The sequence below is a fragment of the Empidonax traillii genome, unplaced genomic scaffold (genome assembly GCF_003031625.1).
Source record: "Empidonax traillii isolate 1590-97213 ecotype Southwest subspecies unplaced genomic scaffold, ASM303162v1 scaffold296:size1881848, whole genome shotgun sequence".
In the NCBI taxonomy this organism is placed as follows: domain Eukaryota; kingdom Metazoa; phylum Chordata; class Aves; order Passeriformes; family Tyrannidae; genus Empidonax; species Empidonax traillii.
The window spans coordinates 960,124-977,662 of NW_020955489.1; the positions used below are offsets into that span (position 1 = coordinate 960,124).

General features: G+C 39.0%; 1 protein-coding gene across 5 annotated transcripts in view; it reads left to right on the forward strand.

The window, feature by feature from the left end:
- PROX1 (prospero homeobox 1) overlaps positions 1-12,730 on the forward strand; it is a 50,345-nt gene extending 37,615 nt beyond the window's left edge. For 3 of the 5 annotated variants that reach the window (XM_027890741.1, XM_027890745.1, XM_027890743.1), the window contains exon 5: positions 6,986-12,730. In XM_027890741.1, the coding sequence (XP_027746542.1) occupies positions 6,986-7,174 (189 nt within the window). In that variant the 3' untranslated portion in view covers positions 7,175-12,730. The remainder of the gene's footprint in view (positions 1-6,985) is intronic. The other 2 variants (XM_027890744.1, XM_027890746.1) reach the window with 1 other exon arrangement.
- The last annotated feature ends 4,809 nt before the right edge of the window (positions 12,731-17,539 follow it).

Consider the following 17,539-nt stretch of genomic DNA (forward strand, 5'->3'; position numbering starts at 1 on the left):
TGCTACTGAATTTCACTCAACGGGACATTGTTCTTTTGAAGCTTTGTAAAATATGATACAGAGTGTTATTGCCATTTGTTCCTTTGCTAAGACTGATGAAACATTTATTTTTTTTAAAGCACAGCCTTGAACTATAGCTGTTTCCTACAAGTGTGTTTACTCTTGGAACATTAGTAATACAACACACTATCAGACTCCAGCACAATACCACAGGCAAAGTCTGTAGGTACGCTCTGGCCAGCCTAATCATATAAATGGAGCTGAAGTTTATCGCAGATTAGACATCGTATGAGAAAAGGTTTCGAGCTTAGCCCAGCTGTCCCTGTCTGAAGGATCTTCAGATTTGTGTGCTACAGCCAAGCAGTTGTCTGACGCTGTTACAATATTAGAACGATTGCGTTGGTCTTGGTACTTCTAAACATGGGACCCTGTACTGAAAATTAACATCTAATCCTTCCCCTCTGCCCCCCCTCCCAACAAGGTGAATAGCTTTATGGTTGCCTTGCTACTGGTTCAGAGGCTTTTGATCCAGTCTCTGAAGACTGCTTTAAAATGTGCTCCAAGAAGCACTTGCATTACTTCTTATGTCCACCCAGAATTCGGTAGTTTCCTAAAATGAGGTTGCAGTTACATATTGCTGAAATTTTACAAGAAACCAGAGCCACTAATGACTTGACAATTTTGCTACTGCTCTCTGCAGCTATATTACCATTGGACGCATCATTCCAATAAATCTTCGCTGTTTGCTTATGAGCCTGAACTGGGCACCCTTACATGTGTTAAGGGTGTGTATTTTATCCCACAGGCATCAGAGTGAACCACTCACTTGGAATATGAATGGGAAAAAAGTGCTCCTGAGGAAAATGTGTACCCCACCCCAGCCCAACCAGAGAGGGACCATCCACAGGCAGTGTAAACTTTCTGTTGAAACCAGTGGGGTGGTGAAAATTTACACTGCTGAGAAACTGACCCTTGGTAGCCTCCCACATGTTCTCAAGGAGAGGGCCTTAAACTCCCCAGTTATTGCATGCAATATTAATGTGTCAGCTGGCAAGAGAGGAAAATAGAAGTCATTTGGGCACCAAAGACACAGGCTTCTTACTTTATAAGACTGTGTCTGGGAGCAGATGATTTTTCTTTCTATCACGGAGGTTCTGTGTAACCGGGTCCCAACTCCCTGCAGAGGAGAAAGGAAAGCCAGCTCTGACTTCTTGCCTTTTTATCTGGTAATCTCTGTGTGGCCTTCCTAAAGCATCTGAGTTTATCCATTTAAGTCCACTCTGTCTGCAGTACAAGTCCCTAGCTTGTGCTACTGCTGTCAGGAGATATGTCTCTCCTTGATCAATATTTACTTAACAAACAGCAGGGATAGGAGAGTTTGTTTAGAGGAATCATGTGTGTGCAAGGGTGAATGAATGCTCGGTAAAGTACTTCACCTGTTTGTCTCCTTTCCTAGGGTGTCTTTTCTGCTTCAGACCTCATGGTGAGCTTTGCTACTGTTGCCCCTGTGAACATGCTCAAAGCCACCCTGCTTTAGGACAGTTTAGCAATCAGCTGCAGAAAATGAACTTCTGAGTAAATATTTTATTCCCTGTTCTAGGAAAGTTGGAAGGAGAAGTTTAGGAACTTTATAAAATTATTTCTATGGTTAAAAATATTTAATGCCCAAGTAAAATTAAACTGACTTCCCAGACTCTTGCATTTATGCAAGAAAATATTTCAGAGGTGTTTTAAGCATGTTGTTGGGACAAAATATTTCAAAATTGCCTCTGCCAAAAACCTGAAGTCTTCTAAAGAAAAAAATTTATATGCAAATAAAATTACAAGGACAGAAGTATGTTTAGTATTTTTAAAGAATAACTTTAGAAAGGTCTGCTATTCATTTATCCGACTAAAACAGTTGTTTCTGATGCCTGAGGTCACTGCATGCAATTAGCTTTGAGGCATCTGAGTCTAGTTTGGGGGGGGTGTATTTTATTTTGTGAATCAGAGTTGTAAAAGCCATCTGAAATATTCATGCAGAATTGTCTGAGAAGCAGTTTCTGTTTTATTTACTGCACAGTAGAACAGCCACAGTGGATTAGCTCTACAATACCCGTAACAAAAGCACAACAGCTGATGCATGTGATGTTAGGAGGTGACAAAACAGTTAAAGTATGCTGCTGGCTACAGGCAAGCAGTCAGCAGATGCAGACAAAAGGGTTTGTGACAAGAATAACTCTCTCTCCAAGGCGAGCAGTCAAGAGTATCCAAAATACCAATACCCTTTTCTCCTTGACATTGTCTTCTTACAGTCAGCATTTTATTGCCCTTTTATAGTAAAAAAACAAAACACAATTCTTTGGAATATCAGTTTTAACTTGACTTTCACAATTCTGTGATCTTTACATCTGTATTGCTTTTCCTATCATCTAGATTTACCACTTGAGCAAGAATTTTTGAAAGTTTAAAAGATTAACTGTGAAGAAGTCCACCCTTAATAGGATTAACGACATGAAATGCACATATAAATCTTAGAGCAAAATGGTGATTTGTTTTGTCATTTGGTTTTGATAGTTTCCCCCTTTTCTATTAAGAGAAAATTAAGCATCTTATTTTGCTAATGAAGCAATAAGGCTTGGGTAGAAATTAAAGGTTTGCTCGACAATAGGAGAGATTTAGGTGCTGGAAAGGGACTGTGAATGAGCTGATGTTTATTTCAGAAGTGTGAAAAATCAGCTTATATATCTCCAGAAAAAAAAAAAAAAAAAAAAAAAGCAGAGAGACTGTCTTCTTTCTAACCTTTGTAATTCCCCTTCTATTCTCTGTGACATTCATTCAGCTGCCAAGCATGTTTGGCAAGGCTTGAGCCAGCGAGCGCACTTCCAGTGACCGCTAACCTTGGTATGTCCTGACACTTATGATGAGTATCTGCAGGACACAGAAGGCAGGCAGGCTGCTATGTCAGGCTTTTATTATGTACTGCAGAGGCTGGGGACAGTCAGTTTAATAAAACAAATCATCCTTGAAGGTAAAGCAACTGGGAAGAGGAGGAGGGCTCGGGAATGGGAGGAGATGAGAGGAATGGGAGGAAAGGGAGAAAAAGTCTTTGCTGCACAACCCAAAAACTAAATGAATTAACTAATAAAGGACAGAAGATACAAGGCAACCTAATAATAAGAAAAACAGTGAAGGATCACTGATCCACCAATTTGAGACACGTAGCTACTTCTAGTGTGCCCTTCTTCACAATGGTGATTTTTAAAGTCCATCAGAAAGGGAAGCCTGATCCTCTTTATTAGCTTAAAATTAGTGTTGCTTCACTGACTTTCCTCAGGCAACTCTAACTTCGACCTGCTGAGGAACTGCCCTCCCCTTCTCAATTCCCCCTTTCTTTTTAGTAATGTTTTCCTTGAAAATAAATTCAACAGGTATTTCTCCAGTTGTGTACGTTTCTGTATGAAAAAAGAGTGAGTTAGGTCTGACTTGGTTCCAACTTTTGAGCCATTGGAACTATACTTTTGCTCACATAGAAATAGTCTGTGCTGAGTATTTTTAACAAAGCACTCCCCCACAGTGCTAGCCAAATGGTTCGGCATGATAGTTGCACATACAAACCCAGGAGTGAAATAGTTCAGGTTTGTTGTTCAAGCCAAGGACAATGCCAGTAGTTTAAACAGCATAAATAGACAAGAGCAGATGAGAGCTTTAATTCCCTCCAAGTTTTCATAGACAAAGGAGATGTGTTAACACTGCTAAGGCTTAAGAAGGGGCACTGTGGAGGTTGTTGGACTGCGTTAGAAAGTACAGGACCGATGCGTACCAGGTGTAAATCAGCGTAACTGCACTGAGGCTGGTAGAGCCCTACTGATTTACACTAGCCCAGAGTTTGGCCTGTGACTTTTTTCCTTGGCAGTGAAGTGAGATTACATTGACAAAGCATGCGGCAAAGTGTGATTTCTTTCTAAATCAGTCTGATGTGGAGGCTTCAGCCTGAAACCCACCTAGCCTCCCCCTGAGCAGACCTCATTGTCTATCCTCCTGGTGAATGTACTGTGTGATTCTTTGATTGACTGCTGCCACCTGATGCTAAGAAAATGCCCTGGGTTCATACTAGGGATTGTTGGTTCTATTAAAAGCAATGTAGATGGAGTTTATTCGTCACTGAAGCATTTTATGCAGATGTTCCTACTTCAGAGATGTTCAGTCAGTTAGGTGTAAAGATGCGCTGAATAGGTCGCCATCACTTAGGGTCAGGGAAATGCCACCCCCAGACACATAATTACCGTGGCTGACTGATTAATTGCCCACTGAAAAATATAACTACCCATGCATTTAAATATTTATTTTCAGTCTACGGACTTCACTAGTATTTTCTTTATTAAAAAAAAAGAAAAGCAAACAAAAAAGGCCTCTGCAGAAACTCTTTCTAGAAAGGAAAAGTGTTGGCTGGCGTACCATCCTGTGGGGATTAATCACAATGGAATTCACATTACAACATGCAAAGTAACGTGTGTAATCCAGTCTGACATGAAAAATTACTAATAACATCCCAAAAGGAAAGAACTAGGAATGGCTCTAATGCCTGAGGAGTAGGGGAGACCTTTGGGAATTCAGCATTACAAGGTGAAGCATCCAAAAGAAGCAGCTGAAAAGTTGGGTCTCTTCAAAGCCCCCGTAGACCTTCGTTCACTATTATATTCATTCCTATTATGTTTATGGGCTGCTCTCTGCAGCCTGTTGTACTGGGTTCAAAGGGGCCCAACCCTGTAGATGTGACTCAGGTACAATAAAGTTAGACCATAAAAGATAACTCTTAGTCTAAAAGAAAAACCTGTGTGTCTCTACAAGGGTGGAAGGCCTGAAAGCTAGTGGTTTAGGGGTTTCACACTGCCTACTCCATGCAGAAGCAGCATCCTCTACCTTATCAAGTGTACTGAATTATCAAGTGTACAGGTAGAAACTGAATGACAAAGGCTCAATTTAAAGCCTGGATTGTCTCTTCTCTATTTAAAGTTGTCATGGGCATAACCATGAGGTAGGAAGGACGGGTAGAACTTTTTGCATTTAGACTTTATTCTTCTTATGGAGGTAATTTCCTCTTTCCCATGTCTAGCAGCTTGGAAAGGAAGAAAGGCATCTAATGTTGGTCCTCTGGAGTGGATACCAAAACCAAAAGGTTTTGCCCCCATGAACTAACATCAGTATCTACTTCATTAAGTTGGTTATCTACTACATTTCTTGACTTCTAGTAATCAAAAACTCCTTCCCCTTGGTTAGCACCCTGGAATACCAAGGGTGATGAACAGAACGTGAGCAGCCTTGTTTTAACTGCATGAACAGAAAAAGCATATCCTTTTTGTATAGCAATGCAGGAATGAGAAAAGCATAGTGAAACATAATAGTTAAATTTTTTTCTCTTAAATGTTGGTGTAATAGAGCATCTGCAAAAATAAATGTTTCTTCCTGTGTGTCCTGTTGAATGAAAAATTTCCACAGAAGGCAACCTGTCTTTGGGAGCAGAGAAAAATTGGGGGAAGGGGCTGGATTTCACTCTCAGAGGTAGACAGAGGACTTCTGTGGGGCTTCTGGAAGCAGAGTTTGTCAGCTGGTGTCAGGGGGAGCTGATCTCATGCTCATCTGATGGCAAAACATGGCTAGCAAACTGCTAGTGTTTCCCCAATAGTGATAGGTGAGTGAGGCTCCAGAGCTTTGTGGTATCAGATTAATCAGACACATTTCCAGGCAAGTTTTCTGAGAGTGGCTTCAAAAAGGAGAAGGACAAAAGCCTGAAGTAGAGAATAAGGAGCTGGTCCTGATCTGGCAATGTGACATGAATTCAGTAAATGAGTGAGATCTGCCCAAGTGTCTGTTGGTCACAGGAAGGGTTCAAGTGGCTCCTAGTGTAGGTCGGAGAACTCCTCTTGCCGGAGGGGGTAAAGAATAGCAGAGAGGGAATACTTGCTATTATAAGTGTGCTGGCTACTGGCCGGCCATGTATTAGCAGTTGTAGAGCTGTGAAGCCATATTTCCGTAATAAAAGAAAAGAATACCTTTATGGAGATTACCTCAACCTTGCAACTGCCCTACAGTTCATTATAGTGATTGCTTTTGAATCATTTAAGGCAAAGGGTAAGAAGGTGGTGCTGGTGCCTGAGACATCTATTTAGAATGAATTACTAAAGTTTGGAGGTAACTGTGGGTTTTAATATTCACCCGTAGTTCAGGGGTTTATCAGAGCGGCATGTTCCCGCTAGCTGACTGTTTGACTTACCCATGAAGTGACAGTGACATTTAGAAACCACAAATGAGTTTAAAGCATCCCAACTCAGTAGCCATTTGGAGCACAATACACCCAAATGAAGAGGTTACGGTGCTTTTTGTACACTTAAAAAAAAAAAGGGGAAACCATAATGTCTCTTGAGAAAGCCATCTGATGGGGTTCTCATGCATAGCAGCCAGAGAAGCAAGCAACTAGCTGAAGGCTATCTTGCTTGTTTTTAAACTACAAATAACATTCAGAGGTACTCCATTTCTTTGATAGCTTTCAGCACTGGTTGTAACCAAAGTTAAGCACAGAGGTACAAAGGGCTTTCTGTGCATGCATAACTTTCATATTAGTCCTCACATGGAGAGGGGAACATAGCCCTAAATGCACGGGTAAAATATCAAGCAGAGATTTCTTTCCTTAAAGACAATTGTGTTTGTTTCCCCTCCTGCTAATTATATCCCATAAATCCCCCACTCTCCAAACTCAGACAGTAACATTTTGTTACCTACATTCTGTCAGTAGACTTTATAAAGATCTTTAACACATGTTATAAAAGTTATTGCTATAGTACTATATATAACAGCTTTGCATAAGAGAATAGAAGGCTGCCACATTTAGAAAATGCAGGTGCTATGTAAGCCCCTTTCTGAAAGAAAGAACTTAGCTCAGTTTCCTTTGAAGAACCAGAGACTTGAAATTGAAAACTGTATTAATGCCATTGTCTCCTTGTATCAGCAGGTTCCAGAGAGATTCCTGGAAGTGGCTCAGATCACGTTACGGGAGTTTTTCAATGCCATTATCGCAGGCAAAGATGTTGATCCTTCCTGGAAGAAGGCCATATACAAGGTCATCTGTAAGCTGGACAGTGAGGTCCCTGAGATTTTCAAATCCCCAAACTGCCTACAAGAGCTTCTTCATGAGTAGAGAGTTCAGCAGCTATTTATGAATGTATGAAAGTAGCAGTCCCCTTCTGATGCCCAAGTCATGTGTGTCTCTATTTTAATTTCATATATATGTGTATCGCATACATATATATATGTATATGAAATTAGACTGATCCCTCCTGGATATAAGTTTTCATTTAGTTCCAAGGGGATGGTTATTTTACTTCAGCCTTTGGTTTACTTTTGCCCGAGACCCTTAACATTTGAAGAATCAACGGGGTTAATTTTCAGGGAGAAGAGTTTGGAAGTGTGTAAAAGCCTGTCTTAGCAAGTTAGGGCATTATGTTTAAAAATGCTTTGTCAGATTTATTGCTTGCTGCAAAGTGGCATTTTGTCTTGGTGAGACTAATGTCATGGCACAATACTACAGACAATGAAGTTTATATTACGTTTATACTGCTAAAGGTCTGAACTCTGTGGAGTCACTTCATAAGCTTCAAGCTTTTTTATTTGTATTTATATACTTTTTAATCAATAACTAGATTTCGTTTCATACTTCAAAACAAATACAACATTTATTTTAGGTACTCACTCCAAGAAGTGACACCCAAAAAAACAAACTCTATTCTTCATGCTTTCCTTGCAGAAATGACAGATACCCTGCACCAGTAATCAACATGCCAGGTTGTTGCTTCTCTAAATTGCAGCAAGGGATGTTTGCACAAATCAAATACCGTTCTTGCAGGGTTAGGCCAGTAATTCATGCACAATATCGTATCAACCACACTAATTTTGGAATATGGTCAGCTTACTAAAGCGGAAGCATTTCACTCTCCATAGAGTAAAAATGAAACCTTCAGCGTCCTATGTTGCCATGTCTTGGTCTTACTTTAAGTGGCATTTGTCCCTAAATTTATTCTTTTCTTAGTCCATTCTGCCTCCCAAGATCCCCTTTCCAGTATACAAAGTTTTCTGTCCATATTTGACATCTGTTCTGAAAAGCACTTTTTGAATGATCATAGATATGGTAGAAGAGTCTTCACCTCACAATGCTGAGGCAAAGGAAAAAAAAAAAAAAGGCTTGTTTGTAGCTGTAAAATATAATTAGTCTTTTCCTAATCAGAAGAATAAAAATTACATTTTCATAAAAATCTACTCAAGCATATACAAAAATCAGCGTCCTCCTGGCTATGCAGGGTTCAGATAGCCAAATTAGATTTTTAAAACTACACTAAGTGCAGCTTTAGAAAAAAAAAAAAAAAAAGGAAAAAATCTATCTGAGCAATGTGCTGCACTCATCTTCTGAAGCTGGAGCTAGTGTTGACCAAAACCTGAGCTACAGTGTAAAGTCCATGATGGATCTGAATCTGCCTGAATACTATACCCCGAAGTGACAGAAAGAAAGCTGGCTGCTAGTTCTCGTGCTTTCTTCAGTGGCTCTCCTTTTCTCATGTTTTCAGAAAGATACGGTCTCCAGAAGTTTGGGGGAAGGTTGAATATGCTATGGCACACTGTATTTGTCATTTTCTTTGTCGTCTTTTGTACGGATGCAGTAAGAATTTATTGTTATCATCAATAGTGTTTTCCCCTACATAATTCAGTCTAAATCCCGAGGAAATTCCTAATTAGCTGTGAATTATATTTAGACCATCGAGGATATTGGTATCTTCTTTATTTTAAAATTACATTTTGACTTTGGAGAGTGAAAGTTTACCCATGTGACTAAAGAGCTGACCTGATCATTGCAATTTCACTTCATTTACAAATACTGCTGATAGACAGAAATGTATGAAAGCAATTATTGTTAGCAGAAAGCCTTAAAAACCTGCTGACTTCAAATTAAACAGCACAATCCTACGATTCCCTGTCATTCTTTTCAAGCACTGGCAGTATCTGTGGAGTATAGGCAATGCAGACAATAGCATGGGATGAAGTGCCAACATTTTCACTATGCATTAAAAGCAAAACAAATCTTGATCTTAGACTCTCTGAGAGTACCTAATAGTGTATGTATCCTTACAGTAGACAGGATTTACTTTTCTTTATTTTATTTTCTTACATTTTCTTTCATTTTATTTTGTTTTCTTTATTTCATTTTTTCTTTCTTTTTAAATGTGTGTGTGCATGATTTGGTAAACATTACACTTCATAAAAATGTAACTCCAGTGAATTCTGAGGATGGAAATTGTGTTCATGCACTTTTTTGATTTATGGGAAGAAGTGGCATAAAATGCTCAATTTTTAGTACAGTAAGTTCATCATTGGCATACCATCAGATACAAAATATAACTCTGCATTGTCACCTTGGACATAAGAAAGCAAAGCCATACTTCAGTAATACTACGTGGACATACTACTATCTGCCATCTCAATCTGTGATTTTACAGTTGCTTTTATTATTACTATTATATTATTATTATATTATTATTAATATTATTAATATTATTATTATTATTATTATTATTTGGCTGAATGGGATTCATATAATCTAAATAAGTGAAATTGTGTACTCAACACTTGATGTTGTTGCATTTATTTATTTATTTATGAGTAGCTTAATCCAATAGTGAATGAGGCATAGGAATTAGGAATAGAAATTTCATCTTAAAAACAAAATAAAAACCTCCTTGGTCTGAATAAATGATAATTTGATCATTCCAGTTACATGATTTTTCTGCATTTTATAGCCATATTGCCTTTGTGCCTCCCAATACACCTAAAATTACAAATACATGGCATAGCTCGTACTAAATTCTAAGTAGAATCCAGTTTCTTTTAAATTATCTCAATATTATTTCACTAAAAATGGCTAAAAGGCAGGAGGCTACTTTTATTATAATGAAAAGTTTACATAGGAAAAGAATTTCAAAATCCATGTAGAAACCCCATCTTGCCATTCATTTACTGCTAATTCAGATTTATTTCTGCATATAAACTTGAGGTTATAGTCTGTGCCTAGACCTTAAATGCACCAGCGGAAGGATAAAAAAATCCTTCAAAATACCAGTTTTTCCCCCACAAGTACAATTGTTCTTGTGCCTTCTGTGGCTTACAATTTTCATCTTTTAAACTTTATTTTTCAATTACTACAGCTGCAATAAACACTGACTTTTTTTTTTTCCAGCTGTTTGACATAATGTTGATAGCTATGCATATTTTGTGTCTTTTTAAAAATTTAAAAAAAAAAAAAAACAAAGCAGGAGAATACGTTTTTGAAGAAGAGAATTTTTAGAACAGTTTGATAATGCAAATTATTTTTTCTCAATTGTTTGAGCAGCATTCAAGTTTTGAAAATTCTTGTAGAAGCCAATTTTTTGTAACTGTGGTGCAAATCTTGTGTTTTCTTAGCCTGATGAAAAGTAGTATAGAAGCAATATTTCATACGTGACATATGTGCATATACATATACATATGTAGTCACACACAGGACAACACGTGTGGGCATATGTATGTATATTTACACAGAAACACACACACACACAAAATATGCGTATGAAGTGAAAAGCTTACCTTTTTCCTATCTAGATTAAGAACCTATTTTAGACATTTGTTATGTTTTGTGAAAAGAATGTTCTATTTGAAAACTACAAAACATTTAATTCTTACTGTATCTCTGGTTGTTTAATGGGAACGTTTCACATTTAATGGTAAACACGTGGAAGATGTTAGAATGTAGTAATTATTTAAGAAGGTGTTCACCCATGTATTCCTGAGGTTTGCTTTGTGCCTCTGAGTATTATTTAATTAAAGTGTTTTAAGTTTGAAGAATCTTTGTTACTGTACCAGGTATGTGGGTGAACATTGAAAATCGAGGGGAACTTTTATAAAGCAATGTAAATATTCAACCTTATGGCTGTTCTTGCATAAAGACATAAGATTTTAATAACTACATTCTGAAAACATCTGTTGAATTTATAAGAAACACTACAGTAACTGTGTAGATAGTTGAAAGCATTCTTGAAAATCCAGCTCTCTACTTTTAAAAGCTAAAGTCTCTTTCATCAGATGTCAAGGGAATGGGTAATAACAGTTTCTGTAAAATTGCAGAATTTTTTTCTATGTATATGAAGTCAGTTAATAGAAAAATGTTTTTTTTCCACAGGTTAATATTAATTAAGAAATAAAGGTGAAGATTTTGTGGCTTTAAAGATAGGATTTTCACCAGCAGCATTGAAAGATTATACATATATATATATACAGAAAGATATATATATATATATTAAAAATGGAAAGTGGTTTACAAAACCCCCAAAATGAGCACTGTACATGAGAAGTGAAAGCAAAAACTATATTTGCCATGTGTATTATATAGCAATCATTGGTGTTAATAGTGCAAATGTTTCCTTCTGGTACCAACTATGTGTTTGAAAATTCCAATACGCATTGTTTTCAAAAAGCTCCCCTTAAGGAATGTAACTGGTTTATATGAGTAAGCAGTTACTGTATTGCACTTAAATGTTCTGTTGAAGGAAATGCAATTTTGTTTTCTGTAGAACTGTTGGTTGTAAACCATCTATAAACTGAAGCTAAAAATGCTCATATTTAGAGCTGGGATGAAAACTGGTATTTAACCTTTGTATCTTCTTAGGAATATCCTTTTTAGTGTATGAAAGGTGGTGGCACTATGACTTTATTTAGTCTTTTCATCTGAGCCACAGTCACCTCTCTCCCAAAGCAGCCACCTTCCAAATGCACAAATACTGGGATATGTAGAAACAAATCTAGAAGAAACAGTGAGCTTACATTTTTCTCCAAAATCCATACTTTCTGCATTAATTGTACCACTCTAGTGAGATAGTAGACAAACACAATAACCATCTCATTATCATATAACGTGGAAGAGTCAGAAACTAAAAAAAGAAGGAAAAAAAAAAAGCCTCTTAAGGTTGGTTTTAATGCTGCCCAGAAGAGTCAAAGGTTAAGGTTTAAACTGATATTGTCCCAGCCATTACTCATATGTATATAGTTACAAAAGTGACAAAACACTGCCTTTATATTATTTAGCAATATGTTGTAAATAGCATTATTAAGCTCTTTTTTTTTTGTAATAAAGACCCTTTAATTTGAAGATAGTACAATAACTGAACTGATAAAGTCAATTTTTGATTTTTTTTTTATTTTATTTTTTAGCTAGAGGCAATTTCAACTGTGGATTTTTTTGTTGTCGTCTATTGTTCTGAAGACTTTGCATAATTTATTGGTTTAATTTATCCTAATTTATTTGATGAAGGTGTACAATTTTGTATTACCAAGGATGTACTGTAATATTAATTGATGACAAGATAAAACAATAAGACTCCCCTGTCTGTTTGGAAAAAAAAAGGTGCAGTAGACAATTGATTGAAAAAAAGTTACAATTCTAGCTTGGCAGCTACTAAATTTAAGATAAACACAGGAAAAATGTTTGGGGGGGGGTGGATTTTATTTTGTGTGTTTAAAGCTTTTGTATACTCTCCAGACTTTTACCTTTTTGCTTTGTACCACTTAAAGGATACAGTAGTTCAATTGCCTTGTGTGCCTTCCATCTTCTCTAAACTGAATGTATGTGCAGTATATATGCAAGCTTGTGCAAAATAAAATATAAATTACAAGCTCATTGCCATTGTTTATATTTATTTCCAAAAGTTTATATTGCCCCACCTCAAGGGGTGAACCCCCGAACCACTCTGCTGCGGCCAGGTTGTGCCTAACACTGTAGTCCTCAGAAGGTTTTCTTTTCCCCTTAGTTCAAATTATTTATTAATGAAACTACCAGCCCTCTTGCAAAATGGATATAATGATTTATCGCATCGGTGTCCTACCTCCAGCACAGCGCCGGTTAAGATAATGAATGTTATTTTGCAATAGTCTATCTGACAAGGAATAATTCCCTATAAGAGACCTGTTATGTCTGAGGTATAGACAGCCCCTTAAATTAAATGTAGCCAATGTGAGCTAGAAAGTACTTTTATTTATACTGTTTAATCATTTCCTGGATATGCCTGCAATGCTGGTGCCCTGCAACAGGGAGTCCCTCAAGTTGGGTGAATGTAAGGATAGTGTCGGGATGTGGTTCACATTTGTTACTGTTACCAGTTTGGCACTGTTAATGGTAGTGACCAGATACCATTCTCTATTGTTTCTGTTGTGATCCATCACTCATGGATCACTTCCATTTCAAGCTGTATCAGCAGCAGCATTATATATAACTAGTCTGTTCTTACACAATTCCTCAAAATGTATTTGTCCATGGTTTTTCTCTAGTCCTTCACTGTGTCTGCTGTTTCATATGTATCTTAAAATTTTGAGATTGAGCGAACCTTTGATTTGCATCACTGTCTGTGTTTCAGATATGAAAGGTCTCTTTTTGGCTTAGAATTGGTGCAGATGGCAATAAGATGGTAGCTTATTTGGATCACAAAATCATGCAAGACTTCTCTGATTTTGCAGGAGAAGCATGTTAAAAATATGTTTTGATCCCAGGTCATTTATTTTCAGAATATTCCATGAATCAGCCTCGGGACAGTGTAGAGCTGAGCTGGAGCCTGAATCCAGCCTTAGCTATACTGTAACAACCAAATAAATACTCCATATCTGCAACAGCAATTGAAACTCCATGTCTTTTCATGCAACTGGAGTTGCATTTGCTGGGCCACATCAAAGAGGTAAAGGAGGTCGGTGGAAGTTCATGAAGTTGCACCTATGTAACTAATAGTCATTTAGGTGCGAGATCTTCTCTGGTTTTACTGCAAACAAATTGCCTATTGTAGTAGGCATCTATCCACACTATCAAACCAACATACTAGAAGCCTTTTCAGGTCAAAATACCTGACATTCAGGCTGCCTCACAGCACTTACTAACTGTCTGTGGATTCATGCTACAACCATGGCATGGTGGGCAGGGCAGACTGCGGTGTCTGAAATGACGAGTGCGTCAAGGTCTCTGGCTCATCCACTCCAGAAAGCCTCCAGCCTTGAGGAGGTCCTCTTCCAATCATGGCTCAGAGCAAGCACAGGCATCCCAGGAGGGAGCTGCTGGGAAACCACAAAAATGTTTTTCCTGTTACGGGAAGGCAAAGAGAGGGTGAGGAGACTTCAACCAGGCAGCTGGTTAAGCAAGCCCTAGCAAAGGCTTACAAAGGCAGCTGCGGACTACATGGGAGGGCTCATTCTTGTATCAGTTATCAAGAATTAACTAGATGAGGATGAGGGTGGTCATCCTCAGGTACTCAGTTAATGGACCAAAGGATATGAGCTGCATGGGTAATTGCTATCTCCCTCTGTCCCCCTATCAGTTTTTCTCTCAAACATACTAGTTCTATGAAATACAAGACACTATTTGCCATTTTACCCTGCAGTGGAAAACACACAAATCTCTAAATAAGAAATCCTAGCTATTGGCATCTCAGAATGCTGCAGGAGTTCAGAGCTAGACTGGAACTTGGCAAGTAGTCCCTGTCATTGCAGAGGGCCAAATCAACTTTCCCAGGCTTCAAGCACCCTGAAATGATCCAAATTTTGCAGATCTGGCCATCTGTGCTTGGAAATCCTCAGTTCCCCTAATACCTGGAATTTTTACAATAAGGAAGATACTATGTTCTAGCTTAAAAATCATAAGGAAGATGCGAATCATTCCTGAGCAAGACGAATAGTGCAATTTTGTGTCAATGAGACCATCACTAGGAACTGGGGTCTTTTCACATCATGTTACTGAGAAACCAAATGTGGAAGACTGCATTTTGTCATTTGAGAGCCTGAAAGAGTTAATTGCTCTCGTTTTCTTGGTCTGTACCCTTATTTATGCCCAGTCTAAGTTGTGCCAACACAATTTCTATGGAGATGATCCCTTCTGATCCAGTCTTCCCTCTTTGTTAGGAGGGAAAGGGAGAGTTGCAGCATATGACTGACTGCAGTTAGGAAATAATGGCAAATAAGTCAGTCATTCTGTGAAATGGGTTACAGTGTTTCCCCAAACAGACTAATCTTGCTGACTTTTAAAATATGGCATGCCATTTGATTTAAGAACACAACACGCAAAACTAAATCTTTGCTAAAGCTTATTGTCGAATGGGGCTGGAGGGCTCCCATGGTGAAGGCAGAACTGATAGATTAAAAGGGCTGTGGGGTAGGAGGGTTGTTTCCCTGTGTGGTCCAAGTGTTTGACCCTCTGGGCTCATTGCAAGGCCTGTCTGTTCTCCCAGCTTTTCAGTGGGCAGTGGCATTTGGAGAAACTGGCTATTAAAGCCTGATAGATTGGTGAGTGCAGAAAATCCATCAATTGCCACGATGCCTATTTTTGTGTACAGTTTATTAGCTCTCCAGCATACCTGTGCCTCAAAGAGATGAAAGAGATATCTTTTATTTAAATATTACATTTTTTTTAGACACTCAAAGGCTTGTTGGCTTAGGTTAGCCTGACTCTTTCCAGAACTGCAGAGCAGAGTGAGACACTGACTCTGCTTCAGAGAAAGGTCCCCCCCACCTCTCTCTGCCCAGAGTCTGCAAGGCTGCGATTGCATTTTCATGAATAAATCCTAAGCGAGTGAATAGTGGTACTTTCCCATTTATTTGGGAATCAGTGTGAAAAAACAAACAAACAAACAAGCTATTTGCTTCACAACAAAACACATGAAAATGAACTGCTGTTCTCACTAAAGGCAGTTAATTGCATGCAGGGTTTAATTTTATTCTTTAAAATTGTACATAAGGTTGAGTCTGTATCTAGGCAAAGGAAAGATTAAAAAAAAAAAAAAAGAAAAAAAAGAGAGAGAGATGGCACAGATAGTTAAAGAAATACTACTGGCTCCAATGTAAATATGTTTGCAGTTTTGCAAGAAACCTGCCAGTCAAGCAGCTGTGGGAGGTAACAGGGGAGAACGCAGGAGAGGAAAAAGTCTTGTGGCAACAGTGGCCAGTTTCATTATGGCTACTGCCAGACTGTGAAACAACTCTGGGGGCTTGAAATCCTATTGCCTATTAAAACTGGGCATGACAGCTCTTTTTTATGCTTCACCAACCAGAGATGGAACTGTGTCCTAGGGGAAATAAGGAAAAATATTTATTACAAGTGTTTAACACCTTTTAGTACAAAACAACCCTAATATGCAGCACTCAAGGATAATTCCTGCCAGCACATGTAAAACCAAGGGAAATCGCTTATCAGCTCAATAATTTGGTCAGAGCTTTTAAAGGAGGAGATGATGCTCCAGTCAAAACCGTAAGCCCAGATTTCTCTGAAGTGGAGGCACTTTAGATTTATTTTTTATTACAATTATTATTTCTACAATTTCTCAGTAATCCACACAAGGCTCTGACAATACACCCACCCCAGGGACTGCATGGCCTGTCTCAGGCTGAAGATTGGCCATTCAGACTGGAGACTTACCTGCCCCTCATGCACAGCAATAGTGGCTGGCATATTAAAGAAAGCCACAGGACAGTTAGGGGTGGATCTTGAACAACCCGTGAGTTGGAGGTTTGAGCTACTTCAAAGGCTTATCTGAAAACCGTGCACCCTGAGCTCGTCTTACACTGCAAACAGCCTGGAAGCACAAGAACGCTCCAGTCAAGGGGTGTATTTCAAATCCTTCCTAATAAAATGCGTGTGTTTAGAAGCAGTGAAATTCACTGCTTTCTTACATGAGCCTATGCATTATGACTTTAGGTAAAACCTAGAACTCCAATGGGGATCTCCACCATGCACTGAGCGCCACGGGGAAAAATGTCGAGCACTTTCAAAAGGCTGAGCTCAAAATCTATTCATGCTGCCAGCTGCGTGTCCCTATTTTATAGACAGTGAAATGGAGACACGGGACGGTGGCACCATCTCCCCAGGACCCCCCATCTGCCCTCTGCAGAGCCAGGAACAGCGCCCGGTCTTCCAGCCCTGTGCGTTACTCATTAACGCTCCCGTTACTCGTTAACAGCCCGCACAAGAGGTTCCTGTGCAGCTCTCCCAAAGACCCCAGTTTATATTGTGCAATCGACACACTGCTGCTGTTTCAGTTTTATCTCCTAGCAGAAACCTTGCTTTCATGCATCCTTTTGCATCTTTGTGAGTGACCGGAGCCAATATTTTAGAATATTGTTTACCCAGCCATTTGCTTTTTTTTACAGAACCTGGGGGGAACCGCAGAGGAATTGGAAAAGACCATCCGTGGCGAGGATTTCCCCCTGCCCGTGAGCCAGGTCTCTCCCTCCTTGGTGCAGGTGCACACCATCAGGAAGGGCCTGCTGCTTACACGGTGTTTCTGCCCTTCCAGAAATTTCCAGAGTATTCAGCAGACCTTTACTGGGCCATGGCCAGCTGCTGGCTGCGGCACAAGGAGGCACAGCAGAGCTGACCCAGGGGCTGGCAGGGAAAAGGACAGGTCAGGGCGTGCTGTGGTGGGGCAAGGGGGGAAACCTGGCTCTGCCAGTGAATGAC